The 25,948-nt window shown below is 44.9% G+C and overlaps 1 protein-coding gene across 1 annotated transcript in view; it reads left to right on the top strand.

Annotated features, from left to right (window-relative positions):
• Nucleotides 1-23,555, top strand: part of LOC134910239 (alcohol dehydrogenase 1) — a 110,480-nt gene extending 86,925 nt beyond the window's left edge. Inside the window, exons 7-9 of the mRNA XM_063918057.1 lie at nucleotides 10,149-10,284; nucleotides 12,413-12,551; nucleotides 16,693-23,555. Coding sequence (XP_063774127.1) covers nucleotides 10,149-10,284; nucleotides 12,413-12,551; nucleotides 16,693-16,717 — 300 coding nt within the window. The 3' untranslated portion in view covers nucleotides 16,718-23,555. The remainder of the gene's footprint in view (nucleotides 1-10,148; nucleotides 10,285-12,412; nucleotides 12,552-16,692) is intronic.
• Nucleotides 23,556-25,948: the final 2,393 nt, after the last annotated feature.

Genomic DNA, 25,948 nt, shown 5'->3' with positions numbered 1-25,948 from the left:
AGAATAATGAAGAAAGTGTTTGCAGTGGCGACCTCAAGAAGATTGACAGGAAGAGGCCGGCCAGAGGCGTCAACTGGTGTTTCAGGCAGTACAAACCCGGTAATTTTATTACAAATTTGCCATATTACTAGACAAAAACTTGTCAAGACTGGACAACCCCACTAAATGTGGAGGGGAGTGCCCAGTTCCTGATTACACCTGTAGCATGAAGCAGGTAAACTCAGGTGCTACTGATGAATTTGCACAGGGCATCTAAACCATTGGGCTAAAAGTTTGTATCGAATAGACAACATCTGGAGGGAGGAGGAGCTAGCAAAGGTATGATTAAAAATACATGTCCACTTATCTTTCATCAGTTCTTTTTGTAGCTCACCCTGCCATGCCAAGACTTATAAGGGAAGATCGGTATTCATACTATCAAGACATAAACAGTACAACTGTGAAATGAAACGTCTAGGAGAGTTTTCAGTCATGCACAAAGGGGGAGATTCAAATGTTTGAAAAGTCAGTTGGGAGTCTGTTTTTTCCTATCTAATAGACAGGAAAAAACAGACACCCAACCGACTTTTCAAACATTTGAATTCCACCCAAAGAGTAAAATTTTCCATGTTGAGGTGCGTTTCCAAAAAGAATAAAGGAAGTGCCTAGCCTAGCCTGAAGATAGAACCAGAAGGAATTAGTCGGGAGATCATATTTCCGCTGAAGATCCTCAAACGAACAAATACCAGAATTAGTGACTAAATGGTAAATACGGGATATACTTGCGTTTGACCAAGAGTGCAATCCAGATATTAGAATACCCAGAGGAAAATCAGGGTTAAAAGCCAAGAGGTTTCTATATTTATTTCCAACACTGGAGTGTAGGGCCCAGAGTGGGGTTTGCAAAACAAGGACACTTAGATATCCACGGGAAGATGTTTGACAAAACAGGAGCAGCGTGACTCACAATAAGCGGCCATTGTTCTACAACATGTGGTCTTGATATCTCAACAATTCTAGCAAGGTGAGTGGCATGGTAAAATGCCAGGAAATAGGGCAGCTGGAGGCTACCTCTGGTTTGGTATTGAATCAGAGTGGCCCAAGATATTCGGGGTCCAAGTGATCCTCAAATAAAGCAACCTACCATGCTTTGCAAATTTCTAAAAAAGGAGGCAGGTATAGTAATTGGCAGAGCTTGAAGTAAGTATAAGACCTTGGGGAGAATATTCATCTTAATAATGTTTAATCTACCCAACCAAGACAACTTCAATAAGGACCATTTTTGAAAGTCCACCCTAAACTGCCTCAGGAGGGGAAGAAAATTCAGTCTATAAGTCCGCTATCATTATTAGGGGACAAAAGGATCCCTAAATATGTAAGTTGAGTAGAGTGCCAGAGAAACGGAAACAAATCTTTAAGACTATTCACCACAGAGGGAGCCGAAATGTTAATCGCTACAGATTTTGAATAATTCATTTTAAAGTCAGACATTTGACTAAATCTGTGGAATTCATGCATGAAGGCAGAGAGAGAGGTCACCGGAGCAGTAATAGTGGCAAAAAGATCATCAGCAAATAAAGCCAACTTGTGTTCACGATCACCAAGTTGTAGACCTTTAACATTACCATTCAGTCGGATTGCTCTCGCCACTGCCTTCTTGCACAAAACAAAAATAAGGAGAGATAAAGAGCAGCCTTGACACATGCTATTCCTAATCATGAAGGAATCATGAAGGGGTCAGACAAAGCTCCATTGAGACATACTCGCGCAGAGGGACGATTGTATAAGGCAAGAATTCTGTGCAAACAATGCGGGCCTAGTCCTAAATAACAGAGAAGACCCTCCATGAATTGTCAGTTAATCCTATCGAAGGCCTTCTCCACATCTGTAGATAGAAGAATGATAGCCTCACCATTATGCGTGGCACGATTGATAAGATCAATGATTTTTGTAGTATTATCCTTAGCTTCTCTTTCCCTCCCAAATGCTAACTGGTCACCGTGAATCAGATTCGGCAGGAACTGATCCAACCTATTAGCTAGCATTTTAGCATAAAGTTTAATGTCATTATTCAGTAAAGAGATAGGTAGACAACTGAAACAATGAGTAGGGTCCTTCCCCTCTTTAGGAATTATAGAAATATGCGTCTCTAGAGATTGGGGCGGAAACACAGTCTCAACATTTATTGCATTGCATGTTAAAAATAGTGGCAGGAGGGATGACTGAAATGATTTATAATAACTCACTGGGAAACCATCCGGTCCCGGACTCTTCCCAAGTATAGTTGCTGAAAGGGACCATTCTAATTCCTTGATAGTAAAAGGCCTCTCAAGGAACTCAATATACTCCTTGGACAACTGTGGATAATCCACAGAAAGAGATAATCATTAACCGCTGCTGAAGATGAAAGAATATCATCTGGAGATTGATCTTTTCTTAAATTATAAAGATTCATGTAATAAGATTGAAACGCCTTCGCTATTTGCGGAAAAGTGTGAAACGCATGCCCTACCAAATCGTGTATTGAATGAACATGAGACCTCTGATGCTGAGATTTCAGGGCTTTCGCTAACAAAGAGCCAGGTTTATCTCCCCATTAATAGAATTTGTGGAGATATTTTGGGATGCAGTGAGGATACCGACGGACGGGATCCCAGCGCTCGGAATACCAACGCTGGAATCCTGTCTGCAATTGCACATGTTATCCCGTCTACCCCACCTGCAGTGCACATGGTTTTGCCCATTAGAGAAAAAATTTGCTGCTGCGATCAGGTCCGAATTAGGCTCAGTGGGCCTAATTCAGACTTGATCGGAGCAGCAACTTTGTTAGCAGATGGGCAAAACCATGTGCACTGCAGGGTGGGCAGATATAACATGTGCAGAGAGAATTAGATTTGAGTGGGTTATATTGTTTCTCTTACGTCCTATAGGATACTGAGGTTCCATTTAGTACCATTGGGTATAGACGGGTCCACTAGGAGCCAGGGGCACTTTAAGAATTTGATAGTGCGGGCAGGCTCCTCCCTCTATCCCCCTCCTACCAGACTCAGTTTATAAAATGTGCCCAGAGGAGCCAGTCACGCATATGTAAGCTCCTGAATAGTTTTCTGCATTTATTTTATATGTTTATTTTCAAGCAGGGTTGGTTGGCACCAGCCTGCCTGCGTCATGGGCCTTAGGGGAGAGAACGGCCCAACCTCTTGAAGGGTTAATGGTCCCGTTCCCCGCAGACAGGACACTGAGCTCCTGAGGGAACTAGTCAGAGGAATGTGAGGAATCTTATTTTAATGTAAAAAGAAGTCCTCAATCACTTTTCCTGCGTCAAAGGAATTGAATAGCCTGTTTGAAGAAATTTCAAATCCCTAAAGGGTTGCTCTCATTTTTTCCTTTTCCTCTGGAGGATTGGAAAAAATGGGAAAATCCACAGATAGTGGATGCATCAGTCTCTAGGCTGTCACGAAAAATTGTATTGCCTGTCCCTGGTGCAGCCTCCCGAAAGGATACAGATGATCGTAACATTGAGACTACACTCAAATCATTGTACACAGCTGCTGAGGTGGCCGAAAGGATCACTATTGCATGTGCGTGGATCACAAAAGCCATTGCTAAATGGTCAGGTAACCTAATTGAGGGGTTAGATTCCTTGTCTAGGAGGGATGTTGTTTTTCTCCTGCAGCATATACAGGACTCTGCGAACTTTATGGTGGAAGCCATAAAAGAGATTGGTTTGCTTAATGCACACACCACCGCTATGGCAATGTCAGCACGTAAGGGTTTGTGGCTATGCCAGTGGACTGCTGATGTGGACTCCAGGAAAGGCGTGGAAGGCCTACTATTCACAGGAGAGGCCTTGTTTGGAGAGAAAATAGACAAATGGATCTCCAAAGCTACTATAGGTAAGTCTACGTATCTTCCTTCCACAGCTCCCCCAGCCAGGAAAGCTTATTCAGCTTTAAATTTACAGTCCTTTCGGACAGCCAAGTTTAAGGGAAAATCCAGAGGTGCTTCTGTGGCCTCCAGAGGTGCAAGAGCTAATCCACCTCAAACCAGCAACTGCAGGTGTTCAGGAACAGAGCTCAGGCTCTGCTTCCTCAAAGCTTTCAGCATGACGGTGGACTGCAAGGCCTGGAGGTCTGTCCGGTGGGAGCCCGACTACAATTCTTCAGTCATATCTGATAAAGTTTGTGCCGAGATCTCTGGGTAATAGATTTTATTTCCCAGGGCTATAGACTGGAGTTCCAAGAGCTCCCACCTCACAGATTCTTTAAATCAGGCTTACCAGCTTCACAAGGGGCAAGTATAACTTTACAGCAGGCCATCCAAAAACTGGTACAGACTCAAGTCATTGTTCCAGTTCCACTTCATCTGCACAACAAGGGGTACTATTTCAACTTCTTTGTAGTACTGAAACCGGACGGTTCGGTAGATCCAATTCTGAACCTCAAGTCCTTGAACCCATTCTTAAAAGTGTTCAAGTTCAAGATGTAGTCTCTGAGAGCAGTGATTTCAGGTCTGATGGAAGGGGAATTCCTTGTGTCTCTGGATATCAAGGATGCGTACCTTCACATTCCGATCTGGCCCCCTCACCAGGCTTATCTACGGTTTGCACTACAGGACTGTCACTATCAGTTCCAGGCCCTGTCATTTGGTCTCTCCACGGCACCGAGGGTGTTCACCAAAGTGATGGCAGAGATGATGTTTAAACTCTGCAAACGGAGTGAACATAATTCCGTACCTGGACAATCTTTTGATAAAGGTGCCATCCAGGGAGAGGTTGCTGGACCTTCCAAAAATCTCAACTAGAGCCAACACTGAAGATACCATTCATGGGAATGATACTGGACATGGAGTTGCAGAAAACGTTCCTTCTGTTGTAAAAGGCATTGGTAATCCAGTCGATGGTTTGGGATGTCCTGAATCCAATCCGGATATCGGTGCATCTATGCATTCGCCTTCTGGGTAAAATGGTGGACTCTTACAAGACGCTTCAATACAGAAGGACCCTTCCAGCTCGATCTGTTGCACAAATGGTCCGGATCGCATCTTCACATGCACCAGAGGATTCGTCTGTCACCAAAAGCCAGGATCTCCCTTCTGCGGTGGCTACAAACATCACACGTTGTTGAGGGTCAGAGGTTCGGAATTCAGGACTGGATCCTGTTAACCACGTATACAAGCCTGCGAGGTTGGGGAACAGTCACCCAGGGGTGCAGTTTCAAAGAAGATGGTCAAGTCAGGAAGTTGTCCTTCCAATCAACATTCTGCAACTCAGGGCCATATACAATGCCCTTCTGCAGGCCTCTTATCTTCTTCAGGATCGGGCCATTCAAGTCCAGTTGGACAATGTAATGGCAGTGACGTACATAAACCGACAGGGCGGAACGAAAAGCAGAGCAGCAATGTCAGAGGTGTCAAGAATTCTCCTCTGGGCAGAAAAAACACTGTGGCATTGTCTGCGGTCTTCATTCTGGGAGTAGACAACTGGGAAGCAGACTTCCTTAGCAGACATGACCTGCACCCGGGGGAGTGGGAACTTCACCTGAAAATGTTCAGGTGCTTGACACGACAGTGGGGATATCCACAAATCGACATGATGGCCTCTCGTCTCAACAAGAAGCTCAAGCGTTATTGTTCCAGGTCGAGAGACCCACAGGCGGTGGCGGTAGATGCTCTAACGACTCCATGGGTCTATCAGATGGTGTACATGTTTCCTCCACTTCCTCTGATCCCAAAAATTCTCAAAAAGAATAACAAGGGAAAAGGTTCAAGCAATACTCATTGCTCCGGACTGGCCAAGAAGGGCCTGGTACGCAGACCTTCTGGAGATGCTCCTCGAAGATCCATAGCCTCTACCTCTTCGCAAGGATCTTCTGCAACAGGGTCTGCCCATCTATCAGGACTTACCGCGGCTATGTTTGATGGCATGGAAGTTGAACAGCTGATTCTAGCCAGAAGAGGGATCCCTACCAAAGTTATCCCGACTATGATCCAAGCCAAGAAGGGGGTAATGTCTAAACATTACCACCATATTTGGAAGAAATACGTCTCTTGGTGTGAGAGCAGAATTTATTCTGCGTTGGAATTTCACCTGGGAAGTTTCCTGCTTTTTCTACAGGCAGGTGTGGATGTGGGCCTACGTCTGGGCTCTATAAAAAGTCCAGATTTCGGCCTTGTCCATTTCCTTTCAATTGGCTTCTCTCCCTGAGGTCCAGACATTTTTGAAAGGTGTTCTGCGCATCCAACCTCCCTTTGTGCCTCCCACAGGATCTCAATTTGGAGCTGCATTTCCTCCATTCTTACTGGTTTGAACCATTACAGGAGGTGGACGTAAAATATCTTACGTGGAAGACCATCACACGGATGGCCTTGGCCTCAGCAAGATGTTTGTTGGAAATGGGGGCTTTTTCTCACAAGAGCCCCTATTTAATTTTCCATGAGGACAGAGCAGAACTCAGAACTCGTCAGCAATTTCTTCCGAAGGTGGTGTCAGCGTTTCACATCAACCAAACTATTGTGGTTCCGGTTATCACCGACACTTCCGCTACTTCAAAGTCTTTGGATGTTGGGACGTCTTTGAAGGTATACGTAAAGAGGACAGCTCGTCATAGGAAATCTGACTCGCTGTTCGTTCTATATGATCCCAATAAAATTGGGTGTCCTGCTTCAAAGCAGACAATTGCACGCTGGATCAGGCTCACTATCCAGCATGCTTATTTCACGGCAGGTTTGCCGGTTCTAAAATCTGTACAGGCCCACTCTACTAGGTCGGTGGGTTCATCCTGGGCGGCTGCCCGGGGTGTCTCGGCTTTACAGCTCTGCCGAGCGGCTACTTGGTCAGGTTCGAACACGTTTGCTAAGTTCTACAAGTTCAATACTTTGGCCTCTGAGGACATTCAGTTTGGTCAATCAGTTCTGCAGGACCCTCAGCACGCTCCCACACGGTTTGGGAGCTTTGGTACATCCCCATGGTACTAAATGGAACCCCAGTATCCTCTAGGACGTAAGAGAAAATAGGATTTTAATTATCTACCGGTAAATCCTTTTCTCGTAGTCCGTAGAGGATACTGGCCGCCCGCCCGGTGCTTCGTTCTTCCAGCATTGTTACTTGGTTAAGTATTGTTGGTTCAGCTGTTGCTGTTACTGTTTAAAGTTGGGTTAGCATAGCTTTCCTCTGTTTGTGTGTGCTGGTCCGGAATCTCACCACTATCTTTATCTATCCTCTCAAAGTATGTCCGTCTCCTCGGGCACAGTTTCCTAGACTGAGTTTGATAGGAGGGGGCATAGAGGTAGGAGCCAGCCTACACTATCAAATTCTTAATGTACCCATGGCTCCTAGTGGACCCGTCTCTACCCCATGGTACTAAATGGAACCTCAGTATACTGTACGGACTACGAGAAAAGGATTTACCGGTAGGTAATTAAAATCCTATTTTCTGTGCAGGGTAAATACTGGCTGCTTTATTTTTACACTGCAGTTTAGATTTCAGTTTGAACACACCCCACCTAAATCTAACTCTCTCTGCAAATGTTTTATCTGCCACACCTGCAGTACACATGGTTTTGCCGAACTGCTAACAAATTTGCTGCTGCAATCAACTCTGAATTTCCCCCCATATCTCCAAGTCATCGCTGATAAGAGTCCAACTTGCTGAGGTGGTCTTTAACATCAGACACATGATGAGTAATTTGGGAGAGATCGGCTTGAAGTGCAGATATCTCTGCTTTGACCGTAGCACTAATTCCATTTTCCAAGTCCATAAAGCAGATTTCATAGGAAGATCCTTTTTTGGTAGGAAGGGACTTTAGATGCTTTAAAACATCGGCCATGGTAGAGTCTGGACAGGTATCGGAGCCATCCCGAGGCGACGATGCCATGATGTCAGTGATATTAGCAGGAGAAGAGTCAGGAATAGGATTTAGTATGAGATGTCCACCCACTTTTTCAGTTTTTTTCCATCAAGAAGATAATGTCCACATACGTAGTAAAATACAGCAGAACTAGTAGCAGGAGTAGCTATAAACAGCACATTTTCATGTAGAAGGTTCCCTGGTCATGGTCACAGGATACCCATCCATATAGTGCGTGGGTGAGCTAGGGAGTCATGGCGCTACGGCAGTCGACATGTCATCATCCCAGGTAATAAAGCAAAGGAGAGATGGGAATTGTGGTTAGAGTGAAACAATTGCTATATGCGACTAAAACGGTAGTGGAGTTGAAGCTGGTGCGAAACTGATGCAGTTGCAGAGGCCGCAGGGTTTCCACACAATGTAAGCCAAACAGCACCTCAGGAGACCATTAAAGAGCATAGAAGGCACAATATAGATGTTAGACAGAGATGGACAATCCGCTAAACCCCCACAGTGGGTAGTTCTACATGCACCCAGCTTGAAGGTTATATAAGCAGAATCAGGGCACCAAAGCTGTAGAGGCTCTCAGCAAACCCCTGGCAATACAGTATGTCTATAATGGCGCAGTGCACATGGTCCAGGGTTCAGTGAGGTCTGGAGGTAATAAAGGTAGGGCAGGGAGATGTGCCAGCCAAGCAGCACTGCAGCAGTGAGCCCTGTGTCCGGAGTCAGGTAAACCACAATGGCGCCAGGAATGTCCAATATGGCTGCCACTTACCAGGTGAGCAGGGAGCTTACCAGCTCATGTGCAGCATCTTCCATCCAGGTGAAGGGCAGGCAGCAGGGACCAGAGAGAGCTTCAAGGGACACTACTGAAAAGAGTGGAGGCCCGGAGAGCAAGTACAGCGCGAATGGTGGGCAGTTCACCTTCCCGGAGGTCCGTGGTGGCCAGGGAGTCCAATCTAGGTCCCGGCTCAGGAGGGGTTAGTAGGCCACAACCTGCAGGGACAAAACAGAGGTCCCCTGGCTCTGCAGCACTTCTCCCCCAACTCCGGCTGGCAGGATTAATAAGAAGAGTCTTAGGGGGTGACCAGCCTTATTTTTTAAAGTAAAATAGGGTGATTATAGAAGAAAAAAAACAGCCAGCTAATCAGTGAAACCACTTCACTTAACACAAGATCACGTCCAACATCATCAGCTTGGGCCAACTGCCCAAAGTTTAAAGGGGAGAACACCTCACCAGTGCAGTAAGATGGCTATTGAATTTAATTCTTTCCCATTGACCACTTACAGATAAGTCCACATACACCTTTTCTATTTTTCTCAATTTGGCATGCCATGGCACAACCTGCATAGCACAGCTAAGCTTTTTTCTTAGAGTAGCGAGTGGATGGATTTAAAATTTATTGTTTGCCATAACAGAGTATGTATAAAGTAACATATTAAAGAAACAATTTAAGAAAAATAACAAAGTATGGCTAAATCTCTGAGTTTATGGCCATGCCATACATGGCAGGATATTGAAAGGGTTTATGTGGACACATCTGTATAAAGCTGATAAAACAGCAAAGAAGGGAGGAAGGGAAGGCACCAAATTTAGAAAAAAAAGATGCTCAAGTAATGCAGCCCACAATATATAAGATTACATTGCACAACCTAGTTGCCAACTATCCCCATCTCTAAGATAATCAAAACTGTTACACACACGTCCACAAATATGTGAACACACTGAAAGAAATAATTTGGACCACCAACTCCCACCTCCTTGGGGTTTAAAGGTTGACAGGCTTATGTCAGCCCACCATTATTCTGAAGCTCCTTGCATCACAGTATGGTTTGCCTAGGTGAAAATTTCAAAAATACTCACCTCCCAGCAGAGATGTCCAAAGAGCATGGATTTGAAATTGACGTAATCACTACCCCGCCTCTTGCTGCATTATGTGTGATTCATGTCATCATTCAACTAGGGTGTGGGTCTATAATGACATAATTCATAGTAAAATTTGTCAGGATTAAAAAATGTGCATTGTTGTCCTAGTAATCTGGGAGAACTCCTCAGTATAAGATACTATCTACTGTGTTTAATGTCAGTAACACACACACATTTCATTTGAGTACAACAATATTCAAGTAGACATTTCTTCTTTAGCATTAGCATACAGTATTACATATTCCCACAAAATGCTGCCACAAGCACTCAGAGCCCACATATAATCTAAACCTCACCCACATGACACACTGAATTATGTATTTGTAATGTCATCTAAATTACTAACCAAAACTAGGTGAATATTGTTTTATTTTGTCTGTCATTTCATTAGACATCTGCTCTTTCATCTTCTCACTTTGGCTGTGGAAAAACAATAATTGTTGGAGTAGCTCCATCAAATGCTGTTATGTCTTTTGATCCATTGCTGATTCTCACTGGACGCACCATGGCAGGAGCTGTGTTTGGAGGTAATAAGATTATTTTATTTCTGTGAGATGATGTGATTGCAGCTACTGTATTACCATGCCTTCCAACTGTCCTGAAGACAGCGGGACAGTCCTGCTAATTGGACACTGTCCTGCTGTCCCACCCGCCGGCCGCAGTGTCCCAAGGTGCCGGAGGGACATATGGGAGACGCAGTGATCACTGCTGCTCTGCTCTGCAAAGCAGCCAGTGATTGCTGAATAGATACTGTACGACATCCATCAGTGCAAGGAGGGTTAGCCAGGAGCACCCCCCCTCAAAATGATGAAAACGGGGGTCGTGGCACTAGGCTCTGCCCCAGGCCCTGCCCACCCCTACTTAGGCCCCACCCCTTTACGGTTGTGGCAGCTCCCTAGAGTTGAAAGTTGGGAGGTACTGTATGCATTACTCTTATTACTGACTTATCAAACAGGCATTGTGTGAATTATACTGTATGTTGATGTTGAGCAAAATCCATTAATGCTGATCATCAACCCAGGCTTATTTTTTCCTTTGACCAGATGGATATCATGGGAATTTTAAGTAATATAACATGAGTAATTACACTTTTCAGGATAGATAACACATATCTAAAGGGCTACACAAAATCCCAAAAGCGACAGTAAATGGCATTTGTAAATTAGAGTAAACAAACTAAAAGTGTGGCAAAAAAAGCAAACCACAACCCTGATGTCCTCTTACTGAACTGCATGCAGTCATGAGATTGTTAACTATACAAAAATAAGTTAATCTACAGTATTAGGAAGTATGTACAGCAGTATGGTACATTCTGTTTGTAAAAGCAGCATCCAAATCGGTGCCTAGTATAGAAAGCAAACACCCATTCTGCTGATCCACTACTTATAGCTAGAGCAGGCTTACAGACTTTCCGGCTGCCCCATGCGGGAGGGGGCAGCTTTGTCATTATATCAGGGGGTGTGACCTCAACACAGTGGGTGGTATGGGGGCATGCACTCATGGATGCGTCATCGTGGCCCGCACCCACTATTCAATACCCAGACTATGGCATTGAATAATGGGGGTGGGATATGATGGTGCGAATTGCATCGTCTGCTTTCCTGGACCGTTCACTATGAAGGACAGCTAAGGTAGGCTGTGAGGGGTGGGGCCTGATCTGGTAGACTTGCCTACCTTTCTGAGAGGCCAGAAGCACCGCCCGATTTTCGGGAGCCTCCTGACCAATCCGAGAGGGTAGACAAGAATGATCAAGAAATACAATTAATGGCGCTGGGAGCCATCAATTGCTGTGTATGTAGAATACAGTTTCACAAGCTTATTAGTTTGTATCACTGGCTCTCAACCTCAAACCTCAAGTTTCCCAATAGGTCATGTTTTGAGGATTTATTTCCTTGCAAATGAGGGAAGGGAAGGGGGTGTTAATTACTGCCCCAGCAAAGCAGATTAACTCACCTCATTCATGATTAAAGAAATCCTCAAACATGATCTATTGGTGGTATGTGCGGACTGGAGTTAAAACATTTATTTTAGTGTCAGACAGACAACTGAACACTCTTAAACTATCAGCCAAAAAAAGGGAAAGAAAGAAAAAGACTTCTCTGCTGCTTCTCTCCCTGGCCAGGAGTAGGTGGCAGAGCAGCAGATCAGTGATGGGAGGTGGGCTGACACACCCAAGCTTTTCATCATCAAATCCCCCCATCCATCAAGGCCCCCTATGCAGTTGTGGTTCAATATCCATGAAGATGGCCCAGGTGATAACAGTATATTGTAATTGGACCAATGTAGATAAGTATGCTCTATGCATAACATCAATTGAAAAAAAAGATTAATAAATATAAATAATAGTTATTATAAACTGAAACATAACCAGAGGATTTGTTTTTAATCATGCACGGCAGTTAAACTTCTTTGATGGGTCAGTATTTGTCCCACCTGCTACCATAAACAGAAATCCTCAAAACATAACCTGTTGGGAAAACTTGATGGTAAAGTTTGTGAACCACTGCAATAGATGCAAAGCTTCTCAATACAGTCAAAAATCTTCAAGTGTTATTTTTAATTCAGTAAATCATAATAAAGTGAGAAAATTATTACAATAATTAATAACTTGATATATTCCTTACTTTATATGCCTTATATGCCTTATTTTTACAGGTTGGAAGAGCAAAGATGATGTACCAAAACTGGTGGATGATTATTTAAACAAGAAATTCGACTTTAGTGAGCTCATAACACATAACTTGCCATTTGACCAAATCAATGAAGGATTTGAACTTCTGCGCAAGGGAGAGAGGTAAGTCCCTTGTGTGTACTGTAAAGGTGTATACACACGGGACGGGATTTTAATCGAATTGCCATTTTTGACCGATCTGAACTACAAATAGTTTAAAAAGTGTTGTGTACATGCACTTTCATGATGCCAATGTGCACACCTGCGGGTTGCTAGCGACAGCATCAGATCTTTTGTACATGCCAGAAGATCTGGGGCTGTCCCTAGCGATGCCATGTTGCCAAATGCATGGACCCGCTCCCCCTCCCCCCACCATTTCTCAATGCTGCCAGCATGAGCAAGTGTGCATGCACTTGCCGATGTAGGTACCCCGCCAGGTCCCATCGTTAACAATGTCATGCTGGGTACACATCATCTCGTGTGTACCCAGCTTAACATTGGTGGTAATTCAGACCTGATCGCTGATGTGCGTTTTTGCACAGCAGGTGATCAGGTCTGTACTGTGCATGCGTATGCACTGCAATGTGCCGGCACGTCGGACGACTGCACCGGGCATCGATGCATAGCGACGGGATTGTGTGAAAAAAGCAATTGCACGGTCGATTTGTGGATGGCAACTGACCATTTTAGAGGAGTGTCCGGAAAAACGCAGGAGGGATCAGATGTTTGCAGGTAGGGTTTCTGACATCGGCTCCAGCCCCGAATCGCAGCGGCTGAGTAAGTCCTGGGCTGCAGCTCTGCTACAAATGCGATCGCACACCTGCACACAGCAAATACCCTCCCCATGTAGGCGGCGACTACCTGATCGCAGGGATGCAAAAAACGCACCCTAGTGATCAGGTCTGAATTACCCCCATAATCTTTTGATTCTAAAAATACAGTATACACCAGAGGTTATAAACCGCGGTTCTCAAGGCACCCCAACGGTCCAGGTTTTAAGTATATCCATGCTTGCCCACAGGTGACTTAATTAGCACCTCAGTAAATTTGATTTAACCATCTGTGCTGAGCCATGGATATTCATAAAAACCTGGATCGCTGTGGTGCCTTGAGGACCGCGTTTGAGAACCTCTGGTATACACAATTATTGAATGAGAATTAGAGATGCCAATAACAAGCAACAGGTGCTGACTGGTGAGCTAGAGATCTTTTTTCACAGGGGGTGATGTACTAAGCCTTGGATATACCTCAAAACAGACCTGCATTCAGCGGGACAGTCGTATTTTTCTGGGACTGTCCCGCTGTCCTAACCATGGTCCGCAATGCCCTGTGGTGTGAAAAATAGATGGGGGAGCAGACGCTGTTGCAAGCAGCGGGTGAATAGATGCCGTGTGCATGCACATGCAGAGGCGGAACTACCGCCAGTGCAACCAGTGCGTTGCACTGGGGCCCGCCTCTGTCCAGGGGCCCAAAGCATGTAATGAGTCAAACTGACTCATTACATGCCGCTGTGCGCTGCGGGCAACTGCTGCCCGCAGCGCACAGCCGCCCAGAGAGGAGAGGAGCAGCGGTACGGGGGAAGGAGGAGGAGGGAGGTGGAGGAGGGAGCCGCAGCAGCGCTTTGTTACTGGTGGAGGCGCTGCTGCTGCTGCCCCTCTGCTTCACTATATGCTGTCTTCCGAGAACAGCCTATAGTGAAGCAGAGGGGCAGCAGCAGCAGCGCCTCCACCAATAACACAGCGCTGCTGCGGCTCCCTCCTCCACCTCCCTCCTCCTCCTTCTCTCCTGCCCGGGAATCGTAAGTGACCAGAAGCTGCACCGAGGAGCCTGAGCCAGCGGAAATGGTAAGTATAATTCTTTCTTTCTTTCTTTCTTTCTTTCTTTCTTTCTTTCTTTCTTTCTTTCTTTCTTTCTTTCTTTCTGTCTTTCTTTCTGTCTTTCTGTCTTTCTTGGGACTGTCTGCCGCAATGTGTAAAAATAGGGAATCTGCCTGCCGCAATGTGTAAAAAAGGGGAATCTGCCTGCCTTAATGTGTAAAAAGGGGGACGCTGTCTGCCGTAATGTGTAACAAGGGCACGCTGTCTGCCATAATGTGTAAAAAGGGCACGCTGTCTGCCGTTATGTGTAGAAAGTGTACGCTGGTTGCCGCTATGTTTAACAAGGGCGCGCTATCTGCCGTTATGTGTAAAAAGTGTACGCTGTCTGCCGCTATGTGTAACAAGGGCACGCTGTCTGCCGTTATATGAAAAAAGTGTACGCTGTCTACCGCTATGTGTAACAAGGGCACGCTGTCTGCTGCTATGTGTAACAAGGGCACGCTGTCTGCCGTTATGTGTAAAAAGGGGACGCTGTCTGCCGTAATGTGTAAAAAGGGGGACGTTGTCTGCCGTAATGTGTAAAAAGGGGACGCTGTCTGCCGTAATGTGTAAAAAGAGGAATCTGTCCGCTGTAAGGTGTAAAAGGGTCTCTACCTGGTGTAGTGGTGCTACTGTGCGGCGTAATTTGAATAATGGAGACTACTGTGCACCGTTTTATGAATTGGTATTATTTTGTGGTCACACCCCTTCCCCACGAAGCCACGCCACTATGTATTTTTGCGCGCGCCTACGGTGCGCACTGCCCCTGTTTTGCATGCAGGGATGGGGCTCCGATGCCGTTACTTGCACACAGTGCTAAAATGTCTAGTTACGGCACTGTTGCTAGGTATTCATTTCTCTAGCCCTGAGCAGGTCCCCCTCACCAGATCCTCTCCAGGGGTGATGGGGTGGACTTGGATGGGATGGGGGGGGGGGGGGGCAAAGCATTTTGTCGCACCTGGGCCCACCGCTCGTTAGTTCCGCCACTGTGCACATGAAATCTATTCACAGTGCAAGGAGATCCAGGGGCAGCCCAGAATCTTGGAGAGTGCTGGACTCACCCCTGCAATGATAGCAGGGCCGTCTTTTCATATGGGCTCAATGGGCTATTGCCCAAGGGCCCCAGGAGTATAAGGGCCCTAGGCTGATACCTGAGGGTCCCCTCTTTCCAGAGGTACCAAATTTTTGAAAATCGGCCCTGGGGAACTGGAGATATCTGACTTGAAAGCAGCGTTTCCCCTCCAAGCCTGTTAATTGCTCTTCCCAGCTAGATATCTCTGGTTATGTCTGACTTAGAGTTTTTCTGAGGATATGCTCCAAAAGCTGGGACTCTCCCCTTTTGGTGGACACTGGCAGCTTGTCTCTGCTATACCCATAACCAGAGATATCAGCCTTCCAGCAGCTGGTCCCTGCTCCAGCTCCACACGCCTAGTACGCTGTTTTATATATTCATTGGTGGATTGCTCTGTCTCCTGAACTCTAATAACCAAGTCCACAGTAACTCCTGAAAGGTGGAACTCTTTCGTTTTTTATCCCATTCAAATCTAAGAAATATATTTTCAGGATCTTGAGAGATCTGCAGTCAAGCAAGCTGCCCTCCCACCGTAAAATGATAAATATTAAGCCCACTTCACTATCCACTCCTCCCCTGCATATTAAACAACCCCTACCACCCTAGAAGTCATGTACCAGGGCCCCTTCATTCAGCCCGCAGCCCTCTTCTACAGATTAGTGTTCTCCCTCCCGCCTCATCTCCCACCATTTGTGCAGTAAAGGAGTAATTAGCAGAAATTACTGCTCCAGGTCCTACATGCTGAACGGAAGATAGAACATCCCCTACCACCCGTGGGACATCAAAGCTGCCGCTGGAGGATGGGTAGGGGGCCCAGGGCATTGCTGTGCCCAGGGGCCTACACTTCTATTAAGACGGCCCTGAATGATAGGAATGTGGATGCCACCAGGTGACACCCCCTTTCCCAAGGCCCCATCCACTTTCAGGCATGAACAGGGTCATGAATCGAGAGTCAGCAATCTTAGGAGGTAAGCCTTGGAGAGAAATAAAGTGGACTGAGATAAAATACCAACCAGTTCCTCTCATTTTTCAAACACAGCCTGTAACATAGCACTTAGGAGCTGATTGGCTGGTACTTTATCTCTCTCCACTTTATCACTCCCCAAGGCTTAGTACATCTCCCCTATGGTCTGCAGGTGCAGTTAAACAAATTTGCAGCTTAGAGTTGCACTTATGTCCCACTGTAAAAGTTGCCTTAAATGTTTTTTTTGGCCCATGGCAAAACATTGCTGAATTACTGTCATTAATTGCCTGGCAACCAAGCCGTAAAAGTAAGTAGTAAATGACTGACTAAGAATATTTAGTAATGTGCAATATTACTGTGTTTTCTCTGCAGTATCCGTACAGTGCTGAATTTTTGAAGACGCAGGTTCTGATGACGAACTCATATTGGTGTCTTACTATTAAACAAGATACTAATTTATCAATACATTATACTTTTACTTAATACTAATCATGAGGAGCCTAGGATTATAGAAATTGTTGCTTAAATGTATTTCACAAGTTTAGCTTTTCTTTTCATCTGCTTACTTATACTTAACTTCTTTAAAATTGAGCAGGAAAACAGCTACACATGTGAACAGAGTGCAATGCACAAAGGTGCTCTACAGAAGCTGAGGAGAGCAAAGGGGTAAAGTAACATGAGCAGGGCCGGTGCAAGGTTTCTCGGCACCCTAGGCAAAACTTCTGCCTACTGCCCCTTCCCCCTACTCGCCCTTCAGGTGAAAGACATGCTGCTGCTCTCCCCCACCCCCAGTCTGTTGCATGGCTGCTCTCTTCTCCCCATCTCCCTAGTCTGTGCGGGTGCCTGCAGCTCTCACCCCCCCCCACTCTGTTAAATGTCTGCTGTTCCATCTCCTCCACATCTGTGTGCGTGCTGCTGCTCATCCCCCCCCCCAAGACTGTGTGCATGCCTGCTGCCCCTCCCCCCCCCCCCTCCCCAGACTGCTGCTCTGCTGCTCTCCCCCTCTTTCCTTATCAAATCCAGAGAGTGCACTGTGCAGCCACCATACCTGCGGGATGCGATGCAGAGTTGGGACTGAGTAGTCTGCAAAAGAGCCTGCAATGAAGAGCAGCGCCACATGTCACCCCCAGCCAGGACTTCAGGAGCTGTCAAAGAAACTTCTTGTGCCAGGTAGAGGCGGAGCTGGAGGCTGCAATACGGGAGCTTGCCAGTTGCGACTACTGTAAGATACGAGTGCCGGGGGGATTGCGGCGACTGTGAGGTAGGACCATGCTACCTTTTTCAGGCAGCTGTAGCAGGCGCCCCCTCAGGATCCGGCGCCCCTAGGCAGCTGCCTAAAGCTGCCTAGTGGAAGCTCCGGCCCTGAACATGAGGTACCTCTTCTGTCATCAGCTTCTGTAAAGCAGCCATGTGTACAGTGCTAAATTAATTTATATCCATCTCTATATAAGAACACTTTAATTATAGAATAATACAGTATATAAGCATATGTGATTGTAAAAGACAGCTTTATGCCATTATGCGACAGATGTAAAGAGTGATATTCTTGTTCTCACTTTTAACATATATCAAATGATTCTCCAGCCAGTCAGCTCCTGTCATTTTTCAAGAACATGAGTTAGAAGCTGATTGACTAGAGCACCTTTTAACATTCATAATGAATGATAACAAGAATATCACTCGTTGATAAATCTGACTCACTGTTTTCCATTTAGAGGCAGCGATACACGGGTAACCAGTATGCAGATAACTTCATTATCTAAATGCATCATTTAAAAGTGTTTACTTTCAAATATATTGTAAAGATCTGCGTACAAATGACTCCGCACTCCGGTCTGTTTAGCCAGGTGGCTCCTTTATTTTCACCACAAATACATTGTGACACTACATTTTAAACACTCCACGGCTTCCTAACACTAGCTCAACCCACCAGCCCTAGCTATTGTCTGGCTGATATTCAGCATAAGAACCCTGCCTACGAGTCCCATAGTCCTTTTATCCCTTCCACTAATCTCATACCAATCACACCTATATAGTGCAGCTGTGTGTAGGATCCTTCCAACAGGTAACAGCAGACCCTGACATTTACCTCCTTATTCTTGTGCATCTATTGTATTGATGAGTGATCGGTGAACAGGGTGAATTCCCTACCAAGTAGGTAGTACCAGAGGGCCTCTACTGCCCAAATGAATGGCCCAACATTCCCACTCCACTGTAACGTAATTCTTTTTTTGGGGGGAGATGTTTACAGCTGAGGAAAGGAACCGGTCTCTCCTTATCCCCTACTCCCTGTGACAACAAAGCCCCCAGACCTGTCCCAGAGTCATCTGTTTGCAGAAAAATCCTCTCCTTGAAATTAGGTGCCTGTAGCACCAGTGCCATACACAAAGCTTCCTTCAAATCCCTCCATGCGGCCTCCAAGGATTCGGAACAATTTGGTCTGTCCACGTTTTTCTTTTTAAGGAACGGCCCAGGTAGCAAGTTTTGCACACACTGTTGGTAGTAACTGACCAAACCCAGGAAAGTACATAGTTGAGACTTCCTTTCCAGCTTAGGCCAGCCCCTCACAGCCTCTACCTTGTCTACCTGGGGTTTAACGCTCTCCTGGCCGACCACAAAGCCAAGGTACTGGCTATGTGGGTGGCAATTGCACATTTGGCTGGGTTTGCCGTAAGGCCGTGACACCTCAATGATTTTAGAACAGCCTCCACCTTGGGAATATGGGAACAAAGTAAGTGGTGGCAAATTCTTAATGAGGTTTTGACAGTTTGTCCATTGTTTGACGGAACATAGCTGTTCATTGTCCGACGGAACATAGCTGGGCCCCTATGCAGGCCGAACAGAAACACCTTGTACAGGAACAAGCCATCTGCTGTTGAAAATGCTGTTTTTGGTTTGGCTGAAATACTGTAGTGAGTGGTATCTGCCAGTAGTGCCATTTTGTTAAATCTAGGGTAGTCAGATACTGACTACTGGCCAGATTCTCCACCAGCTCTTCCACATGCGGCCACGAATAGGATACATAGGTGTCGAACTTGGACACCTTGCTTAACTTCCTAAAATCATTACAAAAGCGAATAGCTCCTCATTTGCTATTGAATTCCCCTACTACCCCAAGTTGCAACATGTCCTCCATCATTCGCTTCACTGCGGCCATTCTTGCCTCATGTATTCTATATGGCTGTTGTATCACTACAACTACTGATGGAGTTATAATATCATGTTCAATATTGGTATGCTCTGGTATAGCTAAGAAAACACCTTTATTCCGAGATACCATTTCTAACACTTGTTGTCTTTTAGTCGTTGTCAGGGGAGACTCTGTGGTGACAAAGCAGTCCTCTGTTTTCACTGCTCCTAGCATGACCACTGGAGTTTCCTTCACCCACGGCTTTAAAAAGTTGATGTGATCGATGCATACAATTTGCTGTTGTGTGAGCTAAAGATAAGCACTCTGTTACCTGGATTAAAGGTGTGTATGATGGCTCGGGTGTCGTAACCCCTCTTTTGCCATCTCTGTGCTTGTTGTAGGAGTTGCTCTATTAATGGACTGATCTGTTGTAATCAAACAATTGGGTGACAAATTGTACCACATTTGGTTCCTTGGGTCCCTGTTGTTCCCACCCTTTCTGAGAATATCCAGAACACCACAGAATTGTCTCCCAAACAGGAGCTAAAAGGGACTGAACCCAACTGATACCTGAGGCACCTCCCTTACCGCAAACATGAGGTAAGGCAACAAGGTATCCCAGTCTTTCTTATTTTGAGCCACCTGGGGTTGTCTGGCTGGGTGGCTCTGGGGTGTCCTGCCCCCCGGACCTGAACCCCTATAGTTAGTGTTAGGGACTTACCCAATGAGAGGCTACCTTGATGCGGTGGGTAAGCTCATAGCCCTGGCCAGGAATATGCTAAATGCCTCTGGTTACTACAGGTTGAGCTAGTGTGAGATTGTGCACCTGCTACTTTTCCTCTTTGAGCCACAGCTTGCCTACTCATTTGCTTAAGGGTTCTATTTAACCACTCAACCAATCTGTCAGTTTGCAATTGATAAACCAAGGCCTGTAGCCTCTGTATCCCTAGCAATTTACACAACTCCTTCATTAAGCTCGACATGAAGGCAGTTCTCTGACCAATTCCTAGTCGAGTATACATCAGCAGTAACTCTTTTGCAATTGTAATATTAGTGGTATTGAGTCAGGATATTGTGTAGCATAATCCACAACTACCAGGGCATAGTGATGTCCTAAGGCCGACTTTCCTGAGTCCATGGCCATGGCCGACTTTCCTAAGTCCATGGCCATCCGTTTGAATAGAACTGGAATTATGGCAAGAGGTACCAGAGAAGCTTGGTAATCTGGTTTAGGGGCAGTCCACTGGCAGACTGCACAGGCTTGGCAGTATCTCTTGATCACCATGTGAGCTCCTGGCCAGTAAATGTGGCACCAAGTGCTGTTTAATTATTTTCTTTTGTATCACCACTACTCTATAGAGCAGGTCCCCTTTTTCTATAAAATACGGCACTACCTGGCCGGTCTCTCAGTCCTCCACATTCCATTCTCTTTCACCACATATCTGAAGGCATTTTGCAATGCAGTAGATGAAGCAAGTCCCGAGCAATGTCCTGGAGTGATACAGTACTGGATACTGGGGACCAATCTTCTCTGCCATATTGCACGGTTTCTCTTTTCTCCAATCTCTGGCCAGAACGAATTCCTTCCATCTTCTGGAATACGATGCTGGCATAGATACAGCAAACGCCTGGTACCCAGGCTCCAGATTTTGCTGCTTCTTGGTCTCTCGCTCCGGTCTTGGGGTACAACAGTAGCAACAGGATAAAGAAGGGTCGGATGTCCAGCCAGTGATTCAGTTGCCGGCATGTCCCGATTGATTCACTCGATTATAATCTCCCAAAACAGGCAAAAGTCTCACCCGAGAATAAGGGGATATGGCAGCTTTGGGGCTATTGCAGCCACCACTTGCACCATTTGTCCCCTCTCAGTAACGGAAAGACAAACATGGTCATATTCCTTTGTGACCCCGTGGATACATAGGACTTTTACTGGCGGTAGTCGAGAAGTCAGGCTTCCTGGAACTACAATGCTGGTTACTAAGGTAACTTCACTGCCCGTATCCACCAACACCACCTGTTGTTGTATCAGGATGGTCACCTGGAAAAGCCATGGGCTACTTAAGGTTCTGCCCGACTACTTCATCTACTTTCTGAGCAATATTCTTCAGTTCGTAATAACAGTCAATGGCTGTCGCCAGCTCTCAAATGACTGATGATCGGTCTGTAGAACACATCTTTGTAGTGCCCAGTTTAGGTTGCGTGCACAATGGTCAAGTGCCAGGATTTCCAAGATTCTGATTGGCAAGTTTCGGATGAACGTAAACAGCTCTTTTTTTTTACTTTGCCAGGTCATCCAGCTGCACACGTGTTGTGGACCCAAGGCCTAAATCGCCATTTCTAAAATCGTTGTACCTTCCTAGGCCCTGTCACCCCTATCTGTGCCAGAATCATAGTCTTTAGCTGCTGAAAATTTGCAGCCTTTTCTTTGGGCTTACATTTTGCCACCCACTACTCTGTTGGCCATTTAAGCCAAGTTGCCTTACTTTCAAATGACAACAGAAACATCTCCACATCATCAAGGGTGTCATCTTTTGTCTGACGGCAAGTTCGCTGTCACCCTGTCGGAGCTGACTGAGCTCTGAGCCTAATTCAGATCTGATCACAGCAGCAAATTTGTTAGCTAATGGGAAAAACAATGGGACCGATTCAAACCTGATTGCTGCTGTGCGTTTCCGCACAGTGGGCGATCAGGTCTGAACTGTGCATGTGTATGCACCGCAATACACAGACGCGATGGTCTACAGCATTGGGGAGCGTCTGGCAGCGACGGGATGGTGTGAAAAATCCTATTGCATCGGCGAACGCAAGGAGATTGACAGGAAGAGGGTGTTTGTGGGTGGCAATTTACCGGTTTTTAGAAGTGTCCAGAAAAACGCAGGAGGGTCCATGCGCTTAGAGGGAGGATTCCTGACGTCAGCTCCGGCCCCGATCATTGCAGTGGCTGAGTAAGTCCTGGGCTATGCAGAGACTGCACAAACTTCTGTTTGTGCATCTCTCTTTCACATGCGATCGCACCCCTGCACAGCGATTTCCCCCTCACTAAGTTTTTTGCTGCCCTTCAATCAGATAGTTGGCGCCTACAGGGAGAGGGGAAAAGCCTGCGCAGTTTGTGCAGTCTCTGCACAGCCCAGGACTTACTCAGCCGCTGCTATGTAATCCTACTGATCGGGGCCGGCGCTGATGTCGGACACCTTCCCTCAAAAGTGTCTGCGTTTTTCCAGACACTCCCGGAAAACAGTCAGTTGTCACCCACAAACGGCCTCTTCCTGTCAATCACCTTGTGATCGCCCGTGCATTCGGATTTTTTGCTAGGCGCCAATGCCTGTCGCTGTTGTGCGATGCGCATAGTGGTGCATATGTATGCGCAGTTCAGATCTGGTCGCCCGCTGTGTGAAAACGCACAACAGCGATCTGATCTGAATTACCCCCTTAGTCTTAGCTCTCTTGTGCACTGGTGACTGCACAACACCCAGACTTAGCAAGGCCCATGGCTGGCAGAAGGATCCCATGAAGGACACCACTTTGTAAAGATCTGTGTACAAATGACTCCTTACTCCGGCCTGCTTATTTTCATCATAGCTACATTGTGACTCCACACTTTTAACACTCCATGGCTTCCTAAAACTAGCTGAACCCACAAGCCCTAGCTTTCGTCTGGCTGCTATTTAGCATCAGAAGCCCTGCCCACAAAATCCCATTGTCCTTTTATACCTTCCACACATCCCATACCAATTAAACCCCTTTGCCACGATATATTTACCTAACATTAAAAATATAAAGTACTGAGTAAAAAATATTTGCAATAGGTTAGTGAGCAAGTTACTTTTTCAAACATAATTACTGTAATGTGACACAATGATTAGCGATCATGTGAGTAGAGCAGCTGTATGTGTAAGTACAGTAAATGCCATCTCTTCATATTGTATCAAGGTCATTTCCAATGAGCAGGATGGAGAGCCAAGTTTGTAGAATCTTTCTGTAATGAATTTGCAGCCTGAAAGTGTCTACTACCCAAACTACCTGTAGAACACCTAATAATGAATCATTGTTGCTCATACAGCTTCATTCATATCTTTTTTTTAATAAATAAAAAATGTTAAACTGCCTTATTGTTGTGATTATTGTTTACTAAAACATGTAAACTGAAGAAAAAAATATCTATGTATTATGAAAGGATGTACAATATATTACGCTTCAGTTATGCACATACAGATGGGTCCATGTTTATCTAGGCCTTTTATAGGATTAATTGAGACTGGGCAGTCGGACTTAATCCCCTGCTGTAATGACTTAATCCCATGCTGTAATGTTCTCTGTATTGTATTGCAGCTGAGAACAATAGATGAAGGGTTTATGTAAATAAACCATGGTGTGCCTAGGTGCAGTAAAGAAGCCAAGATAACCATGGATCTATCTGTACTTGCCTACTCTCCCAGAATGGATGTGAGGCCCCCTGAAAATCGGGTGATTGAATGCACTGGGTCCTATGATTCAACAAACAGTATTTAAAGAAGAATTATTGCCCTTAGTTATAAATGAGTGATAAATGTCACTGTGAGTGATAAACTGCACCAGATAATCCGCTCTTGTCATTTTTTAAACCCAGCCTGTGACATGGAAGTTAGGTAGGGATTGGCTGGTGCAATTTATCACTCACAGTGAAATTTAGCACTCATTGATAAATAAGGTTTGCAAGTCAAATTGCTTTCTAACAAATATTTAAAATGCCAGCTCTAATATATACTGTGGATGCTTGCGCATCTTATTATTATGTGCTATGAATGTGCGCTATACATCGCAAAAACACTACATCCCATAAGAGAAAATAATACACCCACACATTATCTGAGTTCCAAAGCTCATTGATGTATATATTTGTTATAAAAGGATATGTATTCAATATATCACAATGTACAGTATACCGTATATATAGTTACATGGTTACAATTTATACAGTAAGCAGTTATTACAAACTAATTCATTACAGACACGGGCCAGTAATACATCACCATATTTTGCTCAAATGCTCACTACGCTCCATATCACTCTCTCTTTCTCTCTGTAAAATCATGCAGCCACTGGAAAGACAGTATCTCCATCATCATCTGGGACAAAACAGGAAACTCTTCTATATGGCATCAACTATATCTCTGAGACCATTGGGGGTATACAGATCTCTTGTTACTAGTCTAGGGGAGTGAACTTTCTCATTCAGGATGAGTCATTGGTCAGTTCATATGCAAGCCTTGAAGACATCAAAAGGGCTGGCATGAGTTTCCTGTCTATCACATGCTTTAAATGGAATCCTTTTGTTCTCTTCAGAATTGTGGCTTTATATTTATACATTCAATCATATCTACTAATGGCAATGTGCTACAACTTAATAACAGGCATCAAATGAACACACTCATTAATCTGGTTACTTTGATACAAAGCACGACATGTCCATCTTGCTCCGTTCCAATAATACACATACATGACGTTACTCCATTATATAATTTAAAACCTTATGATGTCTGGTGCTTGATATGTTCAAATTTATGTGCTGTATGAAATATGTGTTGAATTTATCTCTGTGGCATGTCTGTGTAAATGCGTATGTTACCATATTTGCTGTGCTCGCTGCGCATATTTGCAAGCATAGCGACTCATAATGTGTGGAGTCTGTATGTTCTCTCTATGTAATATGTTTGACTTCGACAGTCCACCCTTTGGCAGTAAACAATAACTGCCATAAATTATTTACATAAGAGAAAATATTTCAGACAATAATCGGTGACCTAGACACAAGTATGGATTCATTTTGCAAATCAGACGTTTGACTATATTTGGGTAAGACAAGGAGGAGGACGAGACATCCTCTATATGCACTTGGTGGTCACGGGACCACTGGTTGGGTGTGGGACAACATTCAACCTATAGAGTATGCTGGGACAGTACTTTGGCCTATAATGTCTGATTTGAATGAACATTAGTAGATATAGAGCAGCTTTCCATCAAAGTGACAGGTACCACACCCCCTTTCTTCTGGGGAACGCCCCCTTTAATATTAAATTATAGTGTTTGATATCACTTTTATATAAAATTTACTATAAAATTTATAGAGCTCGATATTAAACTGTATTAAAAGATAATTGCTTTGAAAAGAATGTCACATATGACACACAAAAAAAAATATTTTAAAGTAACACAAAATGTTCTCACATTCCAGCAGCTAAAACTTCATGCCATGTCACATATGGTACTATTTAAAAATCATACCATGTCACACATGGTACTGATTTAAAAAGCATATTGATTTTAATGACTGTGTCCATTTTCTTAGATGCACGGAAGCACAAAAGGGTTCTCACATTCCAGCAGCTAAAATGTCATGCCATTTCACAACTGGTACTGATTTAAAAAAGCGTATTGATTTTAATGACCATATAACAAAAGCATCTGGTTATTATTAATGTAAACATGCAAAATAACAAACAGTTTCAAAATGACCATATA

This window comes from Pseudophryne corroboree, chromosome 1 (assembly GCF_028390025.1).
Source record: "Pseudophryne corroboree isolate aPseCor3 chromosome 1, aPseCor3.hap2, whole genome shotgun sequence".
Classification (NCBI taxonomy): Eukaryota; Metazoa; Chordata; class Amphibia; order Anura; family Myobatrachidae; genus Pseudophryne; species Pseudophryne corroboree.
This window is presented reverse-complemented; position numbering and strand designations above follow the sequence as displayed.